The sequence below is a fragment of the Helicoverpa armigera genome, chromosome 27 (assembly GCF_030705265.1).
Source record: "Helicoverpa armigera isolate CAAS_96S chromosome 27, ASM3070526v1, whole genome shotgun sequence".
NCBI classification, from domain to species: Eukaryota; Metazoa; Arthropoda; class Insecta; order Lepidoptera; family Noctuidae; genus Helicoverpa; species Helicoverpa armigera.
In genome coordinates this window covers 5408293-5424514 of record NC_087146.1, presented here as the reverse complement: position 1 = coordinate 5424514, position 16222 = coordinate 5408293, and the positions used below count along the sequence as shown (strand labels likewise).

Genomic DNA, 16222 nt, shown 5'->3' with positions numbered 1-16222 from the left:
TACTGAGTAAAGTTATTAGAAATCTGTGTTAAAAATTAAAGAAAAAAAGAAACACAAAAGTATGGAAATAAGATTGATCTTTTGTAGAGTTTTTATCTATTTTCCTTTGACATGTATCGTGGTATATTGATACATTATGTGACAAAATGTTTATTTACACTCAATATATTGTGAAAGAAATAATGAAAGTAATATTTACAAGAATCTGTACTACACTAAATATAAAATGATAGACGAAATATTTATAGGCTAAATATTTCATTATTAATGCCTTAAAAAAGTTTATTTGCCTACACGGCACGGCAGAAAATGCATACACAAAATGAGTTTTTTTGGAATCCATACGTAGATGCATTTTTGAGCGAAATTGAGTTATGTAATACTTTTTTGTGTCACTGCAGGGCATAGGCCTCTTCTCATGCAGAGAAGGAATGAACGGGTCAGTGATTTTAGATTAAAAAAAAGTCCAGGTTTCCTCGAAATGTTTTCTGCTTTACCTATCTATCTTCTACAGATAATTTTGCCTACTTAACTAAGAGATGTCAAAAAGTGCTAAATAAACTAGCGTACTTTCGATAAACGTGTTTCGCTTTGACTTTGGATGTATTTACGTGTAAATATGTATATGTAATCTTACCTTAGCAGCATGTTTCAGCCGATGCATATCAGGGGAAGCCACATGCTTGCCACTTGCAGCTGTAGTGGCTGCAGCAAGGTCTCGTAGGGCTGCGGCCACGTCTCGGGCCGCGTTGAGGAGCAGGACTTGGGGCTCCGGGGCTCCGGAACCGAGAGACATGGCTCCCAGTTTTACTACTTCACATAGTTGCACTGTCGGGAGAAAATGGGGATGAAGACTGTTGTATTAAAATTAACAGCTCCGTATTATTTGCTTAAAATCTTTTTCTTGAATAACTCTGTCTATTAAAAAAAGTCGTATTGTAATGATAAGTTGTTTTTAAAATCAGTGCATACATATGGACTATGGATAGAAAGTGGGCAGCGACTTTGTTTTATACAAAAAAATGTTATATTAATAACATAGAGGGTAGCAGTACTTAATGTAACAGCATAAACTCTGATATGCTAGGTAGTGTATAATGACTGTTAATAAGTACATAATAATATCTCAACTAATCACACGATAGAACCAAGATGTTGTTTTTTTCAATTCGTTATAGATATCTTAATTGACTGCTTTACTAATATGGTAGTTTTCTACTAGAAGCAGGCCGTGCAACTAACTTTTCTTGCCCATTTATTTTGTGTTTTTTTTTTTGTCATTTTCTTTTTACATTTTTTAAATATTTTTATTAAGTGTATATAATAATTATTATAATAGTGTTAAGTATATGTAAATTTTCATTGCGCATACACAGAGCTTAACAGCTAACGTCACACCCGCAAAGTTATTTGACAGGACCAGTAACTTACCAATAGTGCTAACAGCACTCTGAGCGGCTGCAGCGAGCTGTTCCTGAGTGCCGGCTGCTCCTCCGACCAGGGTCTTGGTGTCTTCCACCAGGGTTTTAGCAGTCTTGAGGATATTCTCGCGGTGGTCGGAGAATGTGTCTGTTTCTTTCTCGGAGTGGAGTGTTCCTGTGGGGAGAGATTTATTTATTTAGATGTTATATAAAAAAATGCACGGTCGCTCCGTGGATGAGTGACAATATTACAATAGCTAGTTCTTCCATGTTTCGGAAGGCACGTTAAATTGGCGTGTCTCGACTGTCATTTTAACATTTCGGCAGTCATTCGGGTAGTCAGAAGACAGAAAGGCTGACAACCATTTTTAACAGGAGTTAGGTTACCTACTTTGCCGGGTTCGCCGAGTAGTTTCTCTAGCAGTAGTTACCTATTAAACTACTTTCTAATATATGAAGGTAATTATTTTTTTAAATACTGCTTTAAAATTATTGCTCGTTCAACTTAAAATATTACCAAAGCGTTGCGTCGCCGCATCATCAAAGACAAGAAATGATCAGAATTGCCAGTAGAATTTAAACTTTAGTAGAAGGCTGACTAGTTTTCTCTAAGAATTGAAATCAATCAATCAATCAATGAAATTAAAAATCTTTTCAGGTGTCTGAGGTTTTGCGCATATAAGGTACACGTTCTATAGTGTATAGTAAGTACATACCAGCACTAGCGAACAGTATGGTAGTATCCAGATCGCCAATAATGGCAGCGATGGTAGCCGCCGCGTCGATGCACGCCTGAGTTCCTCTCGACCCAGCTTGTAAAGCGCTTAGTACTGCTATCACCTGGGGAAGAATAAAATAAAATTAGTATCAAAGAATGTCTTTGATTATATTTATTACTAGCTTTTGCCCGCGACTCAGTTCGCGTGGGATAGTGACTTATGAAGTATATGTATAAACCTACACTAATACACTCAGCGGCACGGAATCTGGCCCAAGCACATTTTGGCCTTATAACCATTATTTAAATGAAAAATCTGAATTTTTATTTTAAAATTGTTTAATTTACTCATTTTCCAATAGAAAATGACTAACAGACAACAGAATTATGAGGATTTTCATTAAGTTTAATTGAGTTAGAAAACAGAGTCCTTTATCGCAATAATCACCATACACTTTTAAATTCAACATCTTTAACAAAACAGAAAGTTATTGAATTTTAATAATGGATGTTTCTTCCTCTTGATCTGATGAATGCTTGCATACGATCTGGCATGCTCTGGATGATGTTTTTTATCTCCACCTGGGAGATCTCCTCCCAGGCAGCTACCAGCGCGGTTTTCAGTTCACTGAAAGTCCGTGGTGGGTTACGACTTGCTTGGACCTGTCTTTTAAGCATGTTCCAGACATGTTCTACATGATTCATGGCTGGGTTTCTTGCAGGCCAGTCCAATTTTTGAATACCGACCTCGAACAAGTAATCGGTTTCTCAAAGAGCTGTGTGAGGTCGAGCATGGTCCTGCATTATACGAAATTCTTCACTTTCTATGAATCCCTGACAGGGTAAAACATGATTTAGAAGGATCTCTTCAATATACCGCACTGTTGTCAGACGACTTTCGACATCCAATAATTCAGTACGGGCTTCTGAACTTCTGCCTCGACAAACCAAGATGGACCCACCATGAAAACCGACTGTTTGTTTGGTAGTGGTGGGAAGAAACCATTGTCCGCGCTTTCCCCATCCACGTTCACGGCCGTCTGGAGCTCTTAGAACGACTCTGCATTCATCGGTCCATAAAATTTACTCCATTAGTCATGCGTCCAATTTGCATGTTCTCTTGCAAACCTAAGTCTGGCTACGCGATGGTGCGGGAGGAGTTCCGGGCCTCGAGTTGGTCTTCGAGCACGCACATCCCGTTCCTCTATCCTTTTTCTTATTGTGCACTTACGGATGTTGACTTCTCTTGCTGTTTGCAAAGGCTGGCGTATCTCTAACGCAGTGAGAAACCGATTTTTCATTATTACACGTACGATAAATCGGTCGTCGTGCGCTGACGAACACCTTACACCCCACTTTCTGGTCTTCTTGTGTAAAGGCCAGTCTGGTCATGCATTTTCTATGCATATCTTTCACTTATACGCGGTGCACTTAAAGTTTCAACCATCTTCCACTGCGTATGCCCTTGACGTCTTAGCAACACTGCTTGAGCAACTTGAGCTGCAGTAAGGGTAATTTTCAGATCAAATTGTGAAAAAAGAGAAACAAAAAACGATCATAACCATTAATTTTTTTTGGAACGTGCTTAGTACTTCGGCAATTTCTATCTGAATTTAAACTTAACTTTCTGCTTTGTGTTCCAACAACGGAATCTGCTTCTAGTGTTATAAAAGTTAAACAGACACACATTTTTCTGTATTTTAATTAACGAATACGAAAGGACAGACAATATGTCATATGAAATTAGAATTTACAACAGCTATCTGGGCTGATATCTACTTGTGTTTGTTTGGGCCAAATTCCGTGCCGCTGAGTGTATAATAAAGAGGAAACAGATTTAGTTTGTGTCTTAAAGGCTCCGAAATTAATAAGCTGATTTGAAAAATTCTTTCAGTGTTGGAGACTATACGACGCCCGGGTCCCGGGTGATATAGTATACGCTATATAATATAGGTGTACGAGAATCAGAAAGGGAGAAACCGTGAGAGATGTTTTACTATATTTATTTCTTTACCTTCTTCTATATATTCCCCCACCTAACATATATTTAAAGCCTATCTAATGTCACCAGGAACACAATTCGTTTACGAACGTTGCGACCGACATGGTCGGTCTCGTATATACCTTGTTAGCCATCAGTGCAAGTGTCAAAACGGCTGCAGTTTTAACTTTAATAGAAAGTTAAATTAATTTTGTTTTTAACCACTATTCCTTTGGATAAATCCTGCAAAGATGATGATGTACCCCTTACCTTCTCGTTAACAATCTTGGCGCTGTCGGCCACAGCCCGCTGGTTGGTGGGCACGGCGGAGAGGCGACAGTGGCCGCCCGCCTTTATCAGTTCAGCGGCACCCTCGCCTAGTTCTACTACTGCTACGCGGATCCTGGGGACAACAGAACATATGTGTGTTAAACTTAAATTCAAAAACATGTACTAAAACATAGTTGAAGAAAAAAAGCATTTTCGGACGTCGATAATGACAAAAGAAGGCATATTGTAAATTAGAAAGAGGAGAAGAGAAAAAAAGAGTCGTCGTGAGTAACCGAGCGTTCTGGTTAAGCAACATTCTATCCGTGGATGGGTAACTGTCTTGTCATGACGAGAGTCCGCGAAGACACGCTAAATTATTGGGCATTTCATTTGAACATCTTTGGCAGTCGCTACGGGCAGTGAAAAGCCAAAAAGCGTGACAACCAGGCTTAGCTAAGCCGTATTGGGTTGCCCGGGTAACTGGGTTGAGGAGGTCAGATAAGCAGTCGCTCCATGTGGCACACTGGTACTCAGCTGCATGTGGTTAGACTGGAAGCCGATCCCAACATAGTTGACAAAAGGCTCGGCAGATCAGATTGAGAAAGTTCGTTGCGCTATTTCTTCCCAGTAATAACACCAGATAGGAAGTGGTGAAGGGTGGGCGTTTTGCTGTCTCATGTAATTCTGACGTTCAAAAAGTGCTGCTTTGTCAGCATACTTTAAATAAACGATTTTTATTTTTTAATATGATTAATTCTCCCGGGACAAGTACAAAACCTTGAAGAACAGCTTGTATAGTAAATCTAACATACCTATTAGCGACATCGGAGTTGGGCGTGGTGGCGGACGCTCCGACGCTGTCCTGCGCGAGTTGCTCGTACTTCTGGCACATCTCGTTGCCGAGCTGCACCAGACGGCTCGCGTCCGTCGCTGACTTCGCCGTCTGAGGGAGAGGAAATGTAGTTATGTACAAAAGTTTAGTTATTTGAAGTAGGGTAACAAGCTTCTAAAGACTGGCATAAACATGCTTCTTGATATCAAATAGCAATAATTTTTTTATTGAATTTTGAACGTACAATTTTCAATGTAATTTATTATTTAAAATGTTTCTGACATCTTTAAAGAGTACACTGGAGAGTAACTGTCGTGCAACAGTTGGCTGACAGTTTATTTTGAAGATCATCGTAAATCCGATCAAATATGTAGGTATTTTATTTGCTTTGATACCGGCCGGATACTGTAAGATGATCATCATCCTCATATAGGTACGTATTTATGAGTCCGATAAAACTATTGACCAAGAAAAAAAATTCAGTGTGCTTGGGCTCTTAATTAAAGTCATTTTTTTATCATATAGACTTAGTGCTGAAGATTCGTCAATGCATGGTGCACAGTTTCAGAGAGTAGGTCTTATGGAGAATAACCCTATAGAAAAAGGAGTGTTTACAATATTTTTCATCAAGCCGTACGGATTTACGAGCCCGATCAAACTTAAAGTTGACAGTATGTGGGGCCTCTAAATACATAGGATAACATTCACACAAAATGTCGATTATATTACTAATCTTACCATATCCGTGGCGAGTCGTGCGATATCCTTGGCGGCGCCGACCATGCGCGTCTGATAGTCCACGAACGAATCCGCCTCGTCGTACGACGCTATGAGAGACATTCTGTAACAAAGGACATGAAAATATGTATTATAGTGTAGAAAAGTGTTTTTTTTTTTTTAATATAATGGTATAAAGGTGTGTAAAATAACACAGTAAAGACACAATAGACTTATAAATCTATTCTTTGTACACAAAAAACACACTCCCATTAAAAACCTCCTGTTTTTGGGAAAATAGTAGGAAGGAACGTTAAATTCGTAGGTTCCGGCTGTCGTAAGAATAACTTAGGTAGTCGTTACGGATAATCAGAAACCAGATACTCCTTACAACCAAGGGGTATCAGAAGCGGCTAGGTAAATGATACGAATGAATAGTGATTTATCAAGAAGTGAGCTGACCCATTTTTTTTTCTCGTAAGTGTAATGCATAAATATTGCTATCATAATATTGACATGGAAATGAACATTTATGTTTGACTAGCTGTTGCCCGCAACTTCGTCTGCGTGGGCAATATAGAATCGTCAAAATACTACTTATCCCGTAGGTGCATTCTTTCACGTGACAGTATAATTAGGATTAGCACTTAGCAGTCGCATAGATTCAATGATCAAGGTTGTGTTGTGGATGTGACCATTTATCTAAACAAAAGAAGTAAAGTTTGTGACGTTGTGAATATCTCTGGATCTAGTCAGCCAATTTGGAAAATTATTACGTATAGTGCGTAAGTAATTTTCACAGGAAACAGCTATAAATCTATGTCTATATGCTTTGAGTCTGACAAAGCTGTCATTTGTACATTTTCTGCAGCTGCTGTGACTAATCAGAAGCCAGAAAGTCTGTCAGTCTTACCATGGATAATGTCTTGTAATGTGACTGGATTGAAGAGATCAGATAGGTAGTCGCTCCAAGTAAAATATTGGTACTCGAACAGATTCGGCGACTGGAAGCCAACACCAACATAGTTGGGGAATAGCTGGATGGATGATGAAATGAGTCATCATCATCAGCAGGCGCATAGGGTAGGATAGTTTCACTTACTCACTATGGTAAGGCTGACCCCACATTAGGCGTGCGCGATCCTCGGGCGTGTGAGTAGCGCGGGCGTCGCGAGCGCGCTGCATGAACGTCGCGTTTTGCTGCCCTGCAGCATGTGTGAAGAGTGCAAGCGACGCGCTCGAGGCGAGCACGCGGCGCTCGAGTTGCGTTCTTACCCCTTCGCCCGCTATCCCCGCCGCCCGCTATACGCCTTAGCAGTTAAACGTCAAGGAGAGCGGCGCGTGCGCGCGCGAGCGCAAATGCCGCAGGGCAGCAAAACGCGACGCTCACGCAACGCGCTCGCGAGGCACGCGCAGCGCCCGCGCTACTCACACGCCCGAGGATCGCGCACGCCTAATGTGGTGGCCTAAGCCGGGACTCCACCGAAATGTTTGCATTAGTTCACGAATAGGCAAAATGTACGTATCTGAGAGAGTCCACTTCATGTGTTCGTACTTGAAACCTGCAGTTTTGCCAAGATTTTCAAAATGTACGCTCGCAATTTGTAATTTCTTGGTGGAGCCAGCAAATCAAAAGAAACATAAGTGTTGTATACTGTGCGTCACTACCGCACACTGGGAAAATTTCGCTCTTGCGGAGGACGTTTATATACCATATTTTGTGTCACACGTAAACAGGACGACAGTAAGTATCCACCGAAACACTTTCAAAGATCTGATGAACGAACAAATCAGACCTGACTTGGTCACCTGGGGCCAATCAGAGCTCTATGAAGCGGTAATACGCTTTGGCTCCTACTGTTATTGTGGTTTCTGAAAATTTATTCCCTCATTCAACGATGCATGTAATTCTGATGGTACTATTAAGAACACTTGCTTAGCGCAGAAGCTGACGTTGGCAGGTCAACTCTTTTGACTTCTCGAATAGGATACCATTTGTTTTTGTGCAATGCACACCTGCAATGCATTCTGGATTAGGATAGGATATAGGTGGATAGGATTTGCAACGGAGAACAATTCTGTCTTTGTAATTGAATGATATCAAACGTAGTTTTATATAAAAGGTTGTTTTTTTAGACTTGGCTCGGGTCTAACTGAGACTGTTCGTAATCGTGAACAGTATATTAATTGCGATCGGAAGTTGAAAGTAAGCATGTCTCTGGTATGCGACGCGTATTTTGTACGTTTTCAGACGCGATAAGGCAGCTCCCATTTCTTATCTGCACTTTGTATCTGGGCTGGTTTTTAAAGCTACAGAAGCCTACATTATCTCACGCTTAGCAGCGCTTGCGAGAGATAGATCCTGATTTCTTCTAGGATTAAGTTTTCATATTTTGCATCAGAAAAAATAATACTACTCACTCAAAGTAATTTGTATAAGGCCACCACATTAGTGGAAGATAAGCTAAACTATGTTTATGAAAAAATCCTGATATGAACTCCATCTGTAACTTTAAATTATAATTAATTGTTCCACTAAAGTCATCATTTTTGACATAATGTTCAAAAAAATAATTTAGATGGCACCGTTTTAAATTTGGCTGAAATCTGTTAATTTTCCTTTCATCAAGGTAATAATTATAGTTGGATTTTGATGTGGCACGGCAAACTGACAAACACTATTGAAATGTCTATCGAAAAATTACACTACGTGTTAAAATATGGTGAATTACGGAAAATACACAACTCCATCTATTGAAATAATAGTATATAAAGAATGTAAATGGTAATTCATTGTTATTTACCACCTCGCTTCTTGATGTATTTTATTTACCACAGATGGAGCTACTTTAACCTGTACTGTTTTGTCAAACAGATTGCGTGTCGTAATATTTTACATCTTGAATTCACTAAATTAATCATATCTTTTGATAGAGTGAACCGATTTCGATGAAGCAAAGCCTAAGTAATACCCCAAGTTACGTAGAACTTTTGTATATAAGCATTGTCTGCATTAAATTCGTAGATTTTACGTGAATCCCGAACAAACAATCACTTTCTACAGATTTATTATATGTATAGATTTACAGTGAAGTTCTTAGGAATACCATAAAAAATAGGTTAATCTAGTAGTTTATTTGTTTTATCTGCATTTTTACATTTACCTACTTTTGATTTCTGAAATCATGTTGCAGTCTCAATATGTTTCATGAATCCATGTTTTACTCCTAGCATGTACTTTTGCGACCTCTTCCTCCGAGCCTTTTTCCCAAACTATGTTGGGGTCGGCATCCAGTCTAACCGGATTTAGCTGAGTACCAGTGCTTTTGCGATAAAAACAAAATATAGTCAATGAAAAGAGAAACTTAGCCCTACACATACCGGTAAGTACATATAAGTTTTCTAGAACTTTAGCAACCTTACAATAATTTGGCGACTTCAAACCACTCCAGCAATTAAATGACCACGTAGAAATAAGTTTACGATGTCTGTTCTGTGACAACGTGGGAAGTGACATTGACATGAACAAGAGTATTTATTTACCGTGAAACATCAAGTGGTGGTTTATTGTGCTAACCTGATGGTGGGATAAATCATAATGCCGCTCAAAATACGTTCAAAATTGAAAACCAGGCCAGCAATGGATAATTATTAATTTTAACTCTATATTAATATCATAAATACGAAAATAAGTCTGTCTGTCTGTCTCTTGGGCTTCCAAGCCAAGTCTAATTGATACTAACGATGTAAATGAGATTAAATAAACAATACTAAAGTCTAGATCCTGTTAATGTCTTAGACTTACTTTTTAGCGATTACGGGAAGCGGGTAAAACCGCAAAAAACCACTTGATACACAACAATTATAAAAAAAACACTACACTAAAAAATCCACTATATTATTCACAAACTAAAAAAACACCCACTTTCACCAATCTTGACCTACCCTACACGTCTATACACACACACATATATAAAACACAAACAAACAAACTAACAAACAAACAGACAGACAGTCCGACACAGTTGGCGCGCGAACACTATGAATGATCTGACGCAACTGATCGTTATAGTAAACATGCGTGCGCGCATGCCTGTGTGCACGTTTAGATATATCGAGAGGGTCTAGGTTAAACTTTGAGTTATTTTTAACCGAATTCCCAATAGGAGGTTCTCAATTCACCTTTGGGCTATTTTATCCCAAAAAGAAGGAGGTTTTCAATTCGAATGTTCGTCACTCTCGAGTTATTTTTAACCGACTTCTCAAAAAAGAGATTCTCAATTCACGAACAAAATGAATGATCTGACACAACTGATCGTTATAGTAAACATGCGCGTGCGCATACATATGTGCACATTTAGATATATCGAGAGGGTCTAGGTTAAACTGAGAGTTATTTTTAACCGATTTCCCAAACAAGAGGTTCTCAATTCGGATGTTTGGCACCTTGAGCTATTTTTAACCGACTTCCCAAAACAAGAGGTTTGCAATTAGGATGTTTTTTAAATTTTGTTTTTTGCTTTCGGTTATTTTTAACTGACTTTCTAAAAAGGAGACAGGATTTCAATTTTTATATTTTTCTGGGTATGTTTCTTTCATTAGGCTATATATTTCAAGGGTACATAGAAGTATTTAAATATAAGAAAATCTGGCGAAAGACTAGAGTAAATATTTTGAGTTTATCATCCTTAAAAAATATTTTAAAATTAACCGATACCTATGCGAATTACCATAACATATGCTCCAGAAAGTCCAAAATTTTAATCATACACAAAAAACTTTAAATCTATAAATTGTTTTTTTCCGAAATCTGCTCTAACTTTCCGTATATTTTTTCCTTCATAACGTCATTATCTTTACCCATATAACCATGCCGAAATGATACACAGACACACATCCCATCTTCAGTGTGATCACCGTTACTCAAGAATTGTTTCATTACCATCATAAGTAACATGTAAAATTAATCAATACCCAAACGAACTCGACAAAAGACAGAAAAATATTTTTTGATACCTCGCTCAAGGAAAACATTTCAAATCTAACCTCCCCACTCAGAGACATTTAATGGTTACTTAAGCCATTTAAGGAATGGCTTAGTGAAGGATTTGTATGACATTCCGTCACTAAGGAGTGACTTAAGTAATCATTAAATGTCTCTGAGTGGGGAAGTAAACATTATTTTTTACCGAAATCGGTCCAAACAAAACTTTTGAAGGCATAACTTTCCGTATATTTTCCCGTATGACGTCATTACTATTTAACCATGCCGAAATGATACAGACACACATCCTATCCTCAGTGCGATCACCGCCGTTCAAGACTTGGCACCCAGCCAAACAGACCAGAGGCATAATTACCGAGCGTTTAATTATAATTATATTATCTTGACAGGTGAAGATCAAGAGAGAATTAATTGGGTATTTATTGGCAAAATAGTATGGATATAGATTTTTTTATATAAAATCTAAAATAATATAAAAAAACTGATGAGTCTATTTGAAAGCGCAAATCTAAGGAACAACTAGACCGGAAGAAAGTCTTTACAATAAAAACCGAAACCTGCTTATTTTTTTTAAAAAGGTTATCTTTTTTGTAAATCGTTTTAAAATTTTATCTTTTGCCTACAATTTTGGAGCATTTCCCTTGATTTCAAATCGTTTAGTAAATAACGAACTAACATAAAAAAATTACATCTAAATTGATGACTTTCTTTTTTTTAGGATGTCGGTTATAGTTTTGAATTTACTTTAGAACTTTTTCTACCGGTCTCATAAAATTTTAACTAAAATAAAAATGAATGATTTCGTACGTCAGCTCCTTCCATTGTTACGACAAGACTGAAAATCTGTACTTCTTTTCCAACAAGAAACAAACCTAACAGTTAAAATTCCTTCAGCCTACATACCTACACATACTCTTACAGTATCGAGTACACATGGCACCGTGCGTCACGTTTATATTCGCTCAAACAGCTGAGCGACAAGGCCGGTGATACACCCCTATAAATACTAAACTTGCACTTTCTGTTTCTTACGTATATGTAACTAGACAGCAGTTTCACTTGTGTTTCGAAGGAACTACCATTTTTGAAAGAGGATAAAAAGTACCTTGATAAATGGGATATTATTTAACATTAAAAGGTTTTTTAAAATCAGACCATTAGTTTCTAAGATTATTCAGGAGTTTGTGGCGAATTCTAAAGCAGCGCTGATAGATCGATCAAAAAGTTAAGCAACGCTTGGCATAGTCGGTCCGTAGTCCTCTGTGTTTCGGAAGACATTTAACATGTCTTCATAAGTGGATCCCGATTGTCATTCGAACATCTTTGGCATTCGGTCTTACCAATTCATCGAGTTTTCCGGGTAATTGGTTTGAGAAGGTCAGATAGGTAGTCGCTTCTTGTAAAACACCGGTACTCAGCTGCATCTGATTAGACTGGATGCCGACCCCTATATAGTTGAGAAAAGGCTCGGGAGATGATGGGCCGATGGTAGTGGATGAGGCGTGGTGCTACAAAGTGCTCATGATGACGATGATGATGATTACATACCTGTGATCAGTAAGCCTTGCTATAGCCCTCTGCATAGTATCGAGCAGCGGCCCCACGGCGCCGCGAGCCGCGCTCAGCTCGCGCACGAAGCTGCCCAGCTCGGAGAGAGCTGAACGACAAGCCATGGTCTGTGTTTCCACTTTGCCGTGCATGTTCACTGCCTGTAGGAAGAAAAATGAAAGATTTAATTAAATAAATCTGGCTATTGTAAAAAAAAAAATGAAAAATTTGGTTTGTTTTTTCCCCATGTTACGGCTGAACGAGACAATCCGATATGGCTGGATTCAAAATTTGCAAAATTCACATACATAAATTCAGGCACAACAGAGTACATAAATTATATAAGAGAGAATATTGGCGTCCAACGCCGATTTTGGTTACGGCAGCTGTTCTCATATAAGGAGATCAGCCAGCTGCGCAAGACATATCATAGTGACCTATTCCTTCACTATCACAGCGCGATGGGACGACAACCCGACACTCGCGGAGAGAGATCAGGCGCAGGACCGACATTAACGTGCTCTCCGATGCACGGGTGTATCAATCACCAACTTCCAGACTTACATGCTCCTATAAGCTTCTTATCTGGGTTCCCTCTCCTAAATACCCTGGGATTCCTTCCCCAGCTCCAATTATTCTCGTCACTCAACCTGTGATTACCGCAGCAGCCTTAGCTATCACCAACTCCTATAGACTCCCTACTCGGGTTCATCCCCTAAATACCCTGGGATTCCTTCCCCAGCTGTACTCACCCTGGGGTTGCCGGCCGCAGCCCTGGCATCCTGCAGCAGCTGCGAGGCTGCCTCCAGGACTGTGCGAGCGTGCTGCAGCAGCTCGGCTTGCGCCTCCGACTCAGTCACCAGGGAGGCTGCTCCCACCGTGCCTGAGACTAGGGGTTCAGCGTACGACACCTGGGAAAAACACCTTCGTTTAAACAAACTCAAAATCAAGGAAAAACACCCTAATACAATTCTAGATCATAACTCAAAAACGTTAAGTCAAACTTGCAAACGTTAAGCATTGAAAGGGAAATCGTTTATTTGCAAACAATGTAGGTATATAAGAAAGGTATTACATAAACGAAAAAAAAATCCTTGTACATTCTGCCAGCAGGCATGCAACATTTAAAAGTACTTAAAACTATGATACTTATAGGCTACAATATTGTATAACATAATCTTCTAAAAAATTTCTTACATTTACTTCTTAATAGTCCACTAAGTTTATTTTTGAATAATCCTAAGGGTAACTCTTTAATACTGTTAGGAACTTTATTGTAAATTGTGGGTGCCATACATTAACCAGTTTTTTCTAGTAGAGTAGTTTTGTAAGAGCCTGTATGTAATACATTTTTATATTGAGTTCTTAAAGTAGTTATTCTTTTTCTTGTTTCGTTAAGAGAAGGAAACAAGTGTTTATTGGATAAGAAGCTGATTTGATATGAAGCAGTATGTTTAATAGCTACAATACTTACAAACTGTGTGACAGCGTGTCCTAAGTTCTCAGCCTCTCCGTTGGCGGCCACGCGCAGCGGTTCCAATCGCTCCAGCATCTCTGTTGAACTGTTCTCGATCTGTTCTGAATACCCTGCGAGATGAGAGAGAAATAAATAAATAAACAATATCCTAGTTTATATTAACATCAGTACCTACAAATAATTTATCTATCTTTTATCTAAGTAATAAATAACAAGGTCTGTTTTAATTTTGGAATGTTTTTAATATTTGACTTTTTTATTTTTTTTTGTGATTTTGTGTGAATTTTTTACGATATGAAAACCTGAATAAAACAGCAACCTTAAAAGTGCACAAAATGGCCGTTTTTAACTAAGTGGATGTTAACACAGTATCAAAGATATTTTTCGTGTGTCTATCTTGCTGTCTGCTTGTTCCAGCCAATCTCTAAACTGTTCGGATTTGACTATAATATCAGATAGCCAAATAAACAAGAGGAAACTAAGATGTTCTATACGGTTTTGGAAAACCGTTGAAAACGGCTTCTATAAATCGCTGCGAAATTATTTGTAGCTTTTAGAGAGATGGGATTTAATCACTAAAAGTCCAAGTGATGACTTCCCATCTTGGAAAAAGGGGGATTTTAACAGACTTCCCAAAAAAGGTTCTGCATTTGGATATCTCTTGCTTTAGACCAGTATTGGGACATTAACCCTATAAAACAATTTACCTTGTAGAGAGTTATTCTTCCTAGGATACAACTCCTGTCCGACAGCCTGCATGGCGGCCTGGTCTAGCTCGCGCAGCTGCTTGTTCAGCGTGTCTATGCCCGCTAAGCATTCTCTCTGGCCTGGCGCCTTCTCTCTGGTAACAAAATTGAGTTCATTAGAATGGTTATAAAGTAGGTTATGGATTTAAAGAATGGAATAAAGAATATTTGCAGTGAATTTGCACCATTTTTTTATGTCGGGACCCCTTTTCGCACACGGTCGGTTAGCCCCATGCTAAGTTATTAATTAACTTGTACCATTTACTTATAAAGGGGGGGGGAAGCCAGGGTATGGTCTTGGTGGGAATCGCTGGATGTGAGACCAGCATTACCTATAAAATGCCAAGAAACCATCTGCTGTGTTAGTGGTGGAACACCGAATTTGAGCAGAGCCCTGGCCAGTCCGAGTCACCAACGTCCCCGCCGTCCCTCCTGGGAACTGCTGCACCGCGCAATCGCGTGGCCACCACCACGAGGTGCAGCTGAGCTGAAGGTGCAGGGCGCAAGGCGAGTCTTCTGCGCCTCAAAACAGAACCAACTCATCAGGGAGGAAACCCGAGAAAAAACCCGAGCACGCCCACAGGCTCCAAGGTGGCAGCCCCACCAGTGGGCTAGGGTATAGTGGGCTAATCACTCGCTTACCTAAAACCAAAAGATTAAAGAAACTGAAACAGTGCAAAACCGGACCGATCAAACTACGACGACCTTTGGCATGAAAATACGGACACGAATTGCTTGTTGGAACGTGCGAACACTGAGCGAAGATAGCCGACTAGCCCAAGCAGAAACAGAAATGTTGCGATACAAACTGCAGATACTCGGTCTCAGCGAAGTGCGCAGAAACGGATTCGGTGAACTGAGAACGTCCAGAGGCCTTACATTTCTTTACTCCGGGAAGGAAGATGAAGAGGACGTACGTGAAAACGGCGTGGGATTCCTCCTTTCTGACGCTGCAAAGAAGAGCCTACTGGACTGGAAACCCATCTCAGAGAGAATCATCACAGCCCGGTTTAACAGCAAAGCCCGCAAGATAACCGTCGTTCAGTGCTATGCGCCTACAAACCCGGCATCAGAGGAAGACAAAGACGATTTCTATAGTGCACTCAACCTGACCTTGAAAAACATCCGCAAACAGGACATAGTAATCGTCATGGGAGACCTGAATGCCAAGGTTGGCACAGACAACGACGGCTGTCAAAGACACATGGGTACACACGGGATGGGAGTACGGAACGGGAACGGGAGAGATTCCTGGAGTTCTGCCAGGACAACGACCTGACCATCGGAGGCACGCTTTTTATACATGGAGACCACCATAAGTATACATGGAACTCACCCGATGGAATCACTAAGAACCAAATCGACCACCTTGCCATCAGCTCCAAATGGCGCTCATCACTGCTCGACGTCCGCAACCGTCGTGGCGCGGATATCGACAGCGACCACCATCTAGTCGTAGCCGAGGTGCGGCTCAAAGTAGCGGTAGCTCGTGCTGCCAGCTCGACGT

General features: G+C 39.8%; 2 protein-coding genes across 2 annotated transcripts in view; both read right to left on the bottom strand.

Moving 5' to 3' along the window:
- The window catches only part of LOC110369644 (fibrohexamerin), a 47521-nt gene extending 34668 nt beyond the window's left edge, over positions 1-12853 (bottom strand). The window contains exon 1 of the mRNA XM_064042083.1: positions 12850-12853. The gene's annotated coding sequence lies outside the window, so the exon portion shown is untranslated. The remainder of the gene's footprint in view (positions 1-12849) is intronic.
- The window catches only part of Rhea (rhea), a 133247-nt gene that overhangs the window by 29121 nt on the left and 87904 nt on the right, over positions 1-16222 (bottom strand). Inside the window, exons 40-49 of the mRNA XM_064042082.1 lie at positions 14677-14810; positions 13967-14079; positions 13245-13403; positions 12493-12653; positions 5961-6063; positions 5203-5333; positions 4391-4523; positions 2138-2261; positions 1432-1596; positions 638-828 (exon numbers count right to left, since the gene is read on the bottom strand). Of these exons, the coding sequence (XP_063898152.1) occupies positions 638-828; positions 1432-1596; positions 2138-2261; positions 4391-4523; positions 5203-5333; positions 5961-6063; positions 12493-12653; positions 13245-13403; positions 13967-14079; positions 14677-14810 (1414 nt within the window). The remainder of the gene's footprint in view (positions 1-637; positions 829-1431; positions 1597-2137; positions 2262-4390; positions 4524-5202; positions 5334-5960; positions 6064-12492; positions 12654-13244; positions 13404-13966; positions 14080-14676; positions 14811-16222) is intronic.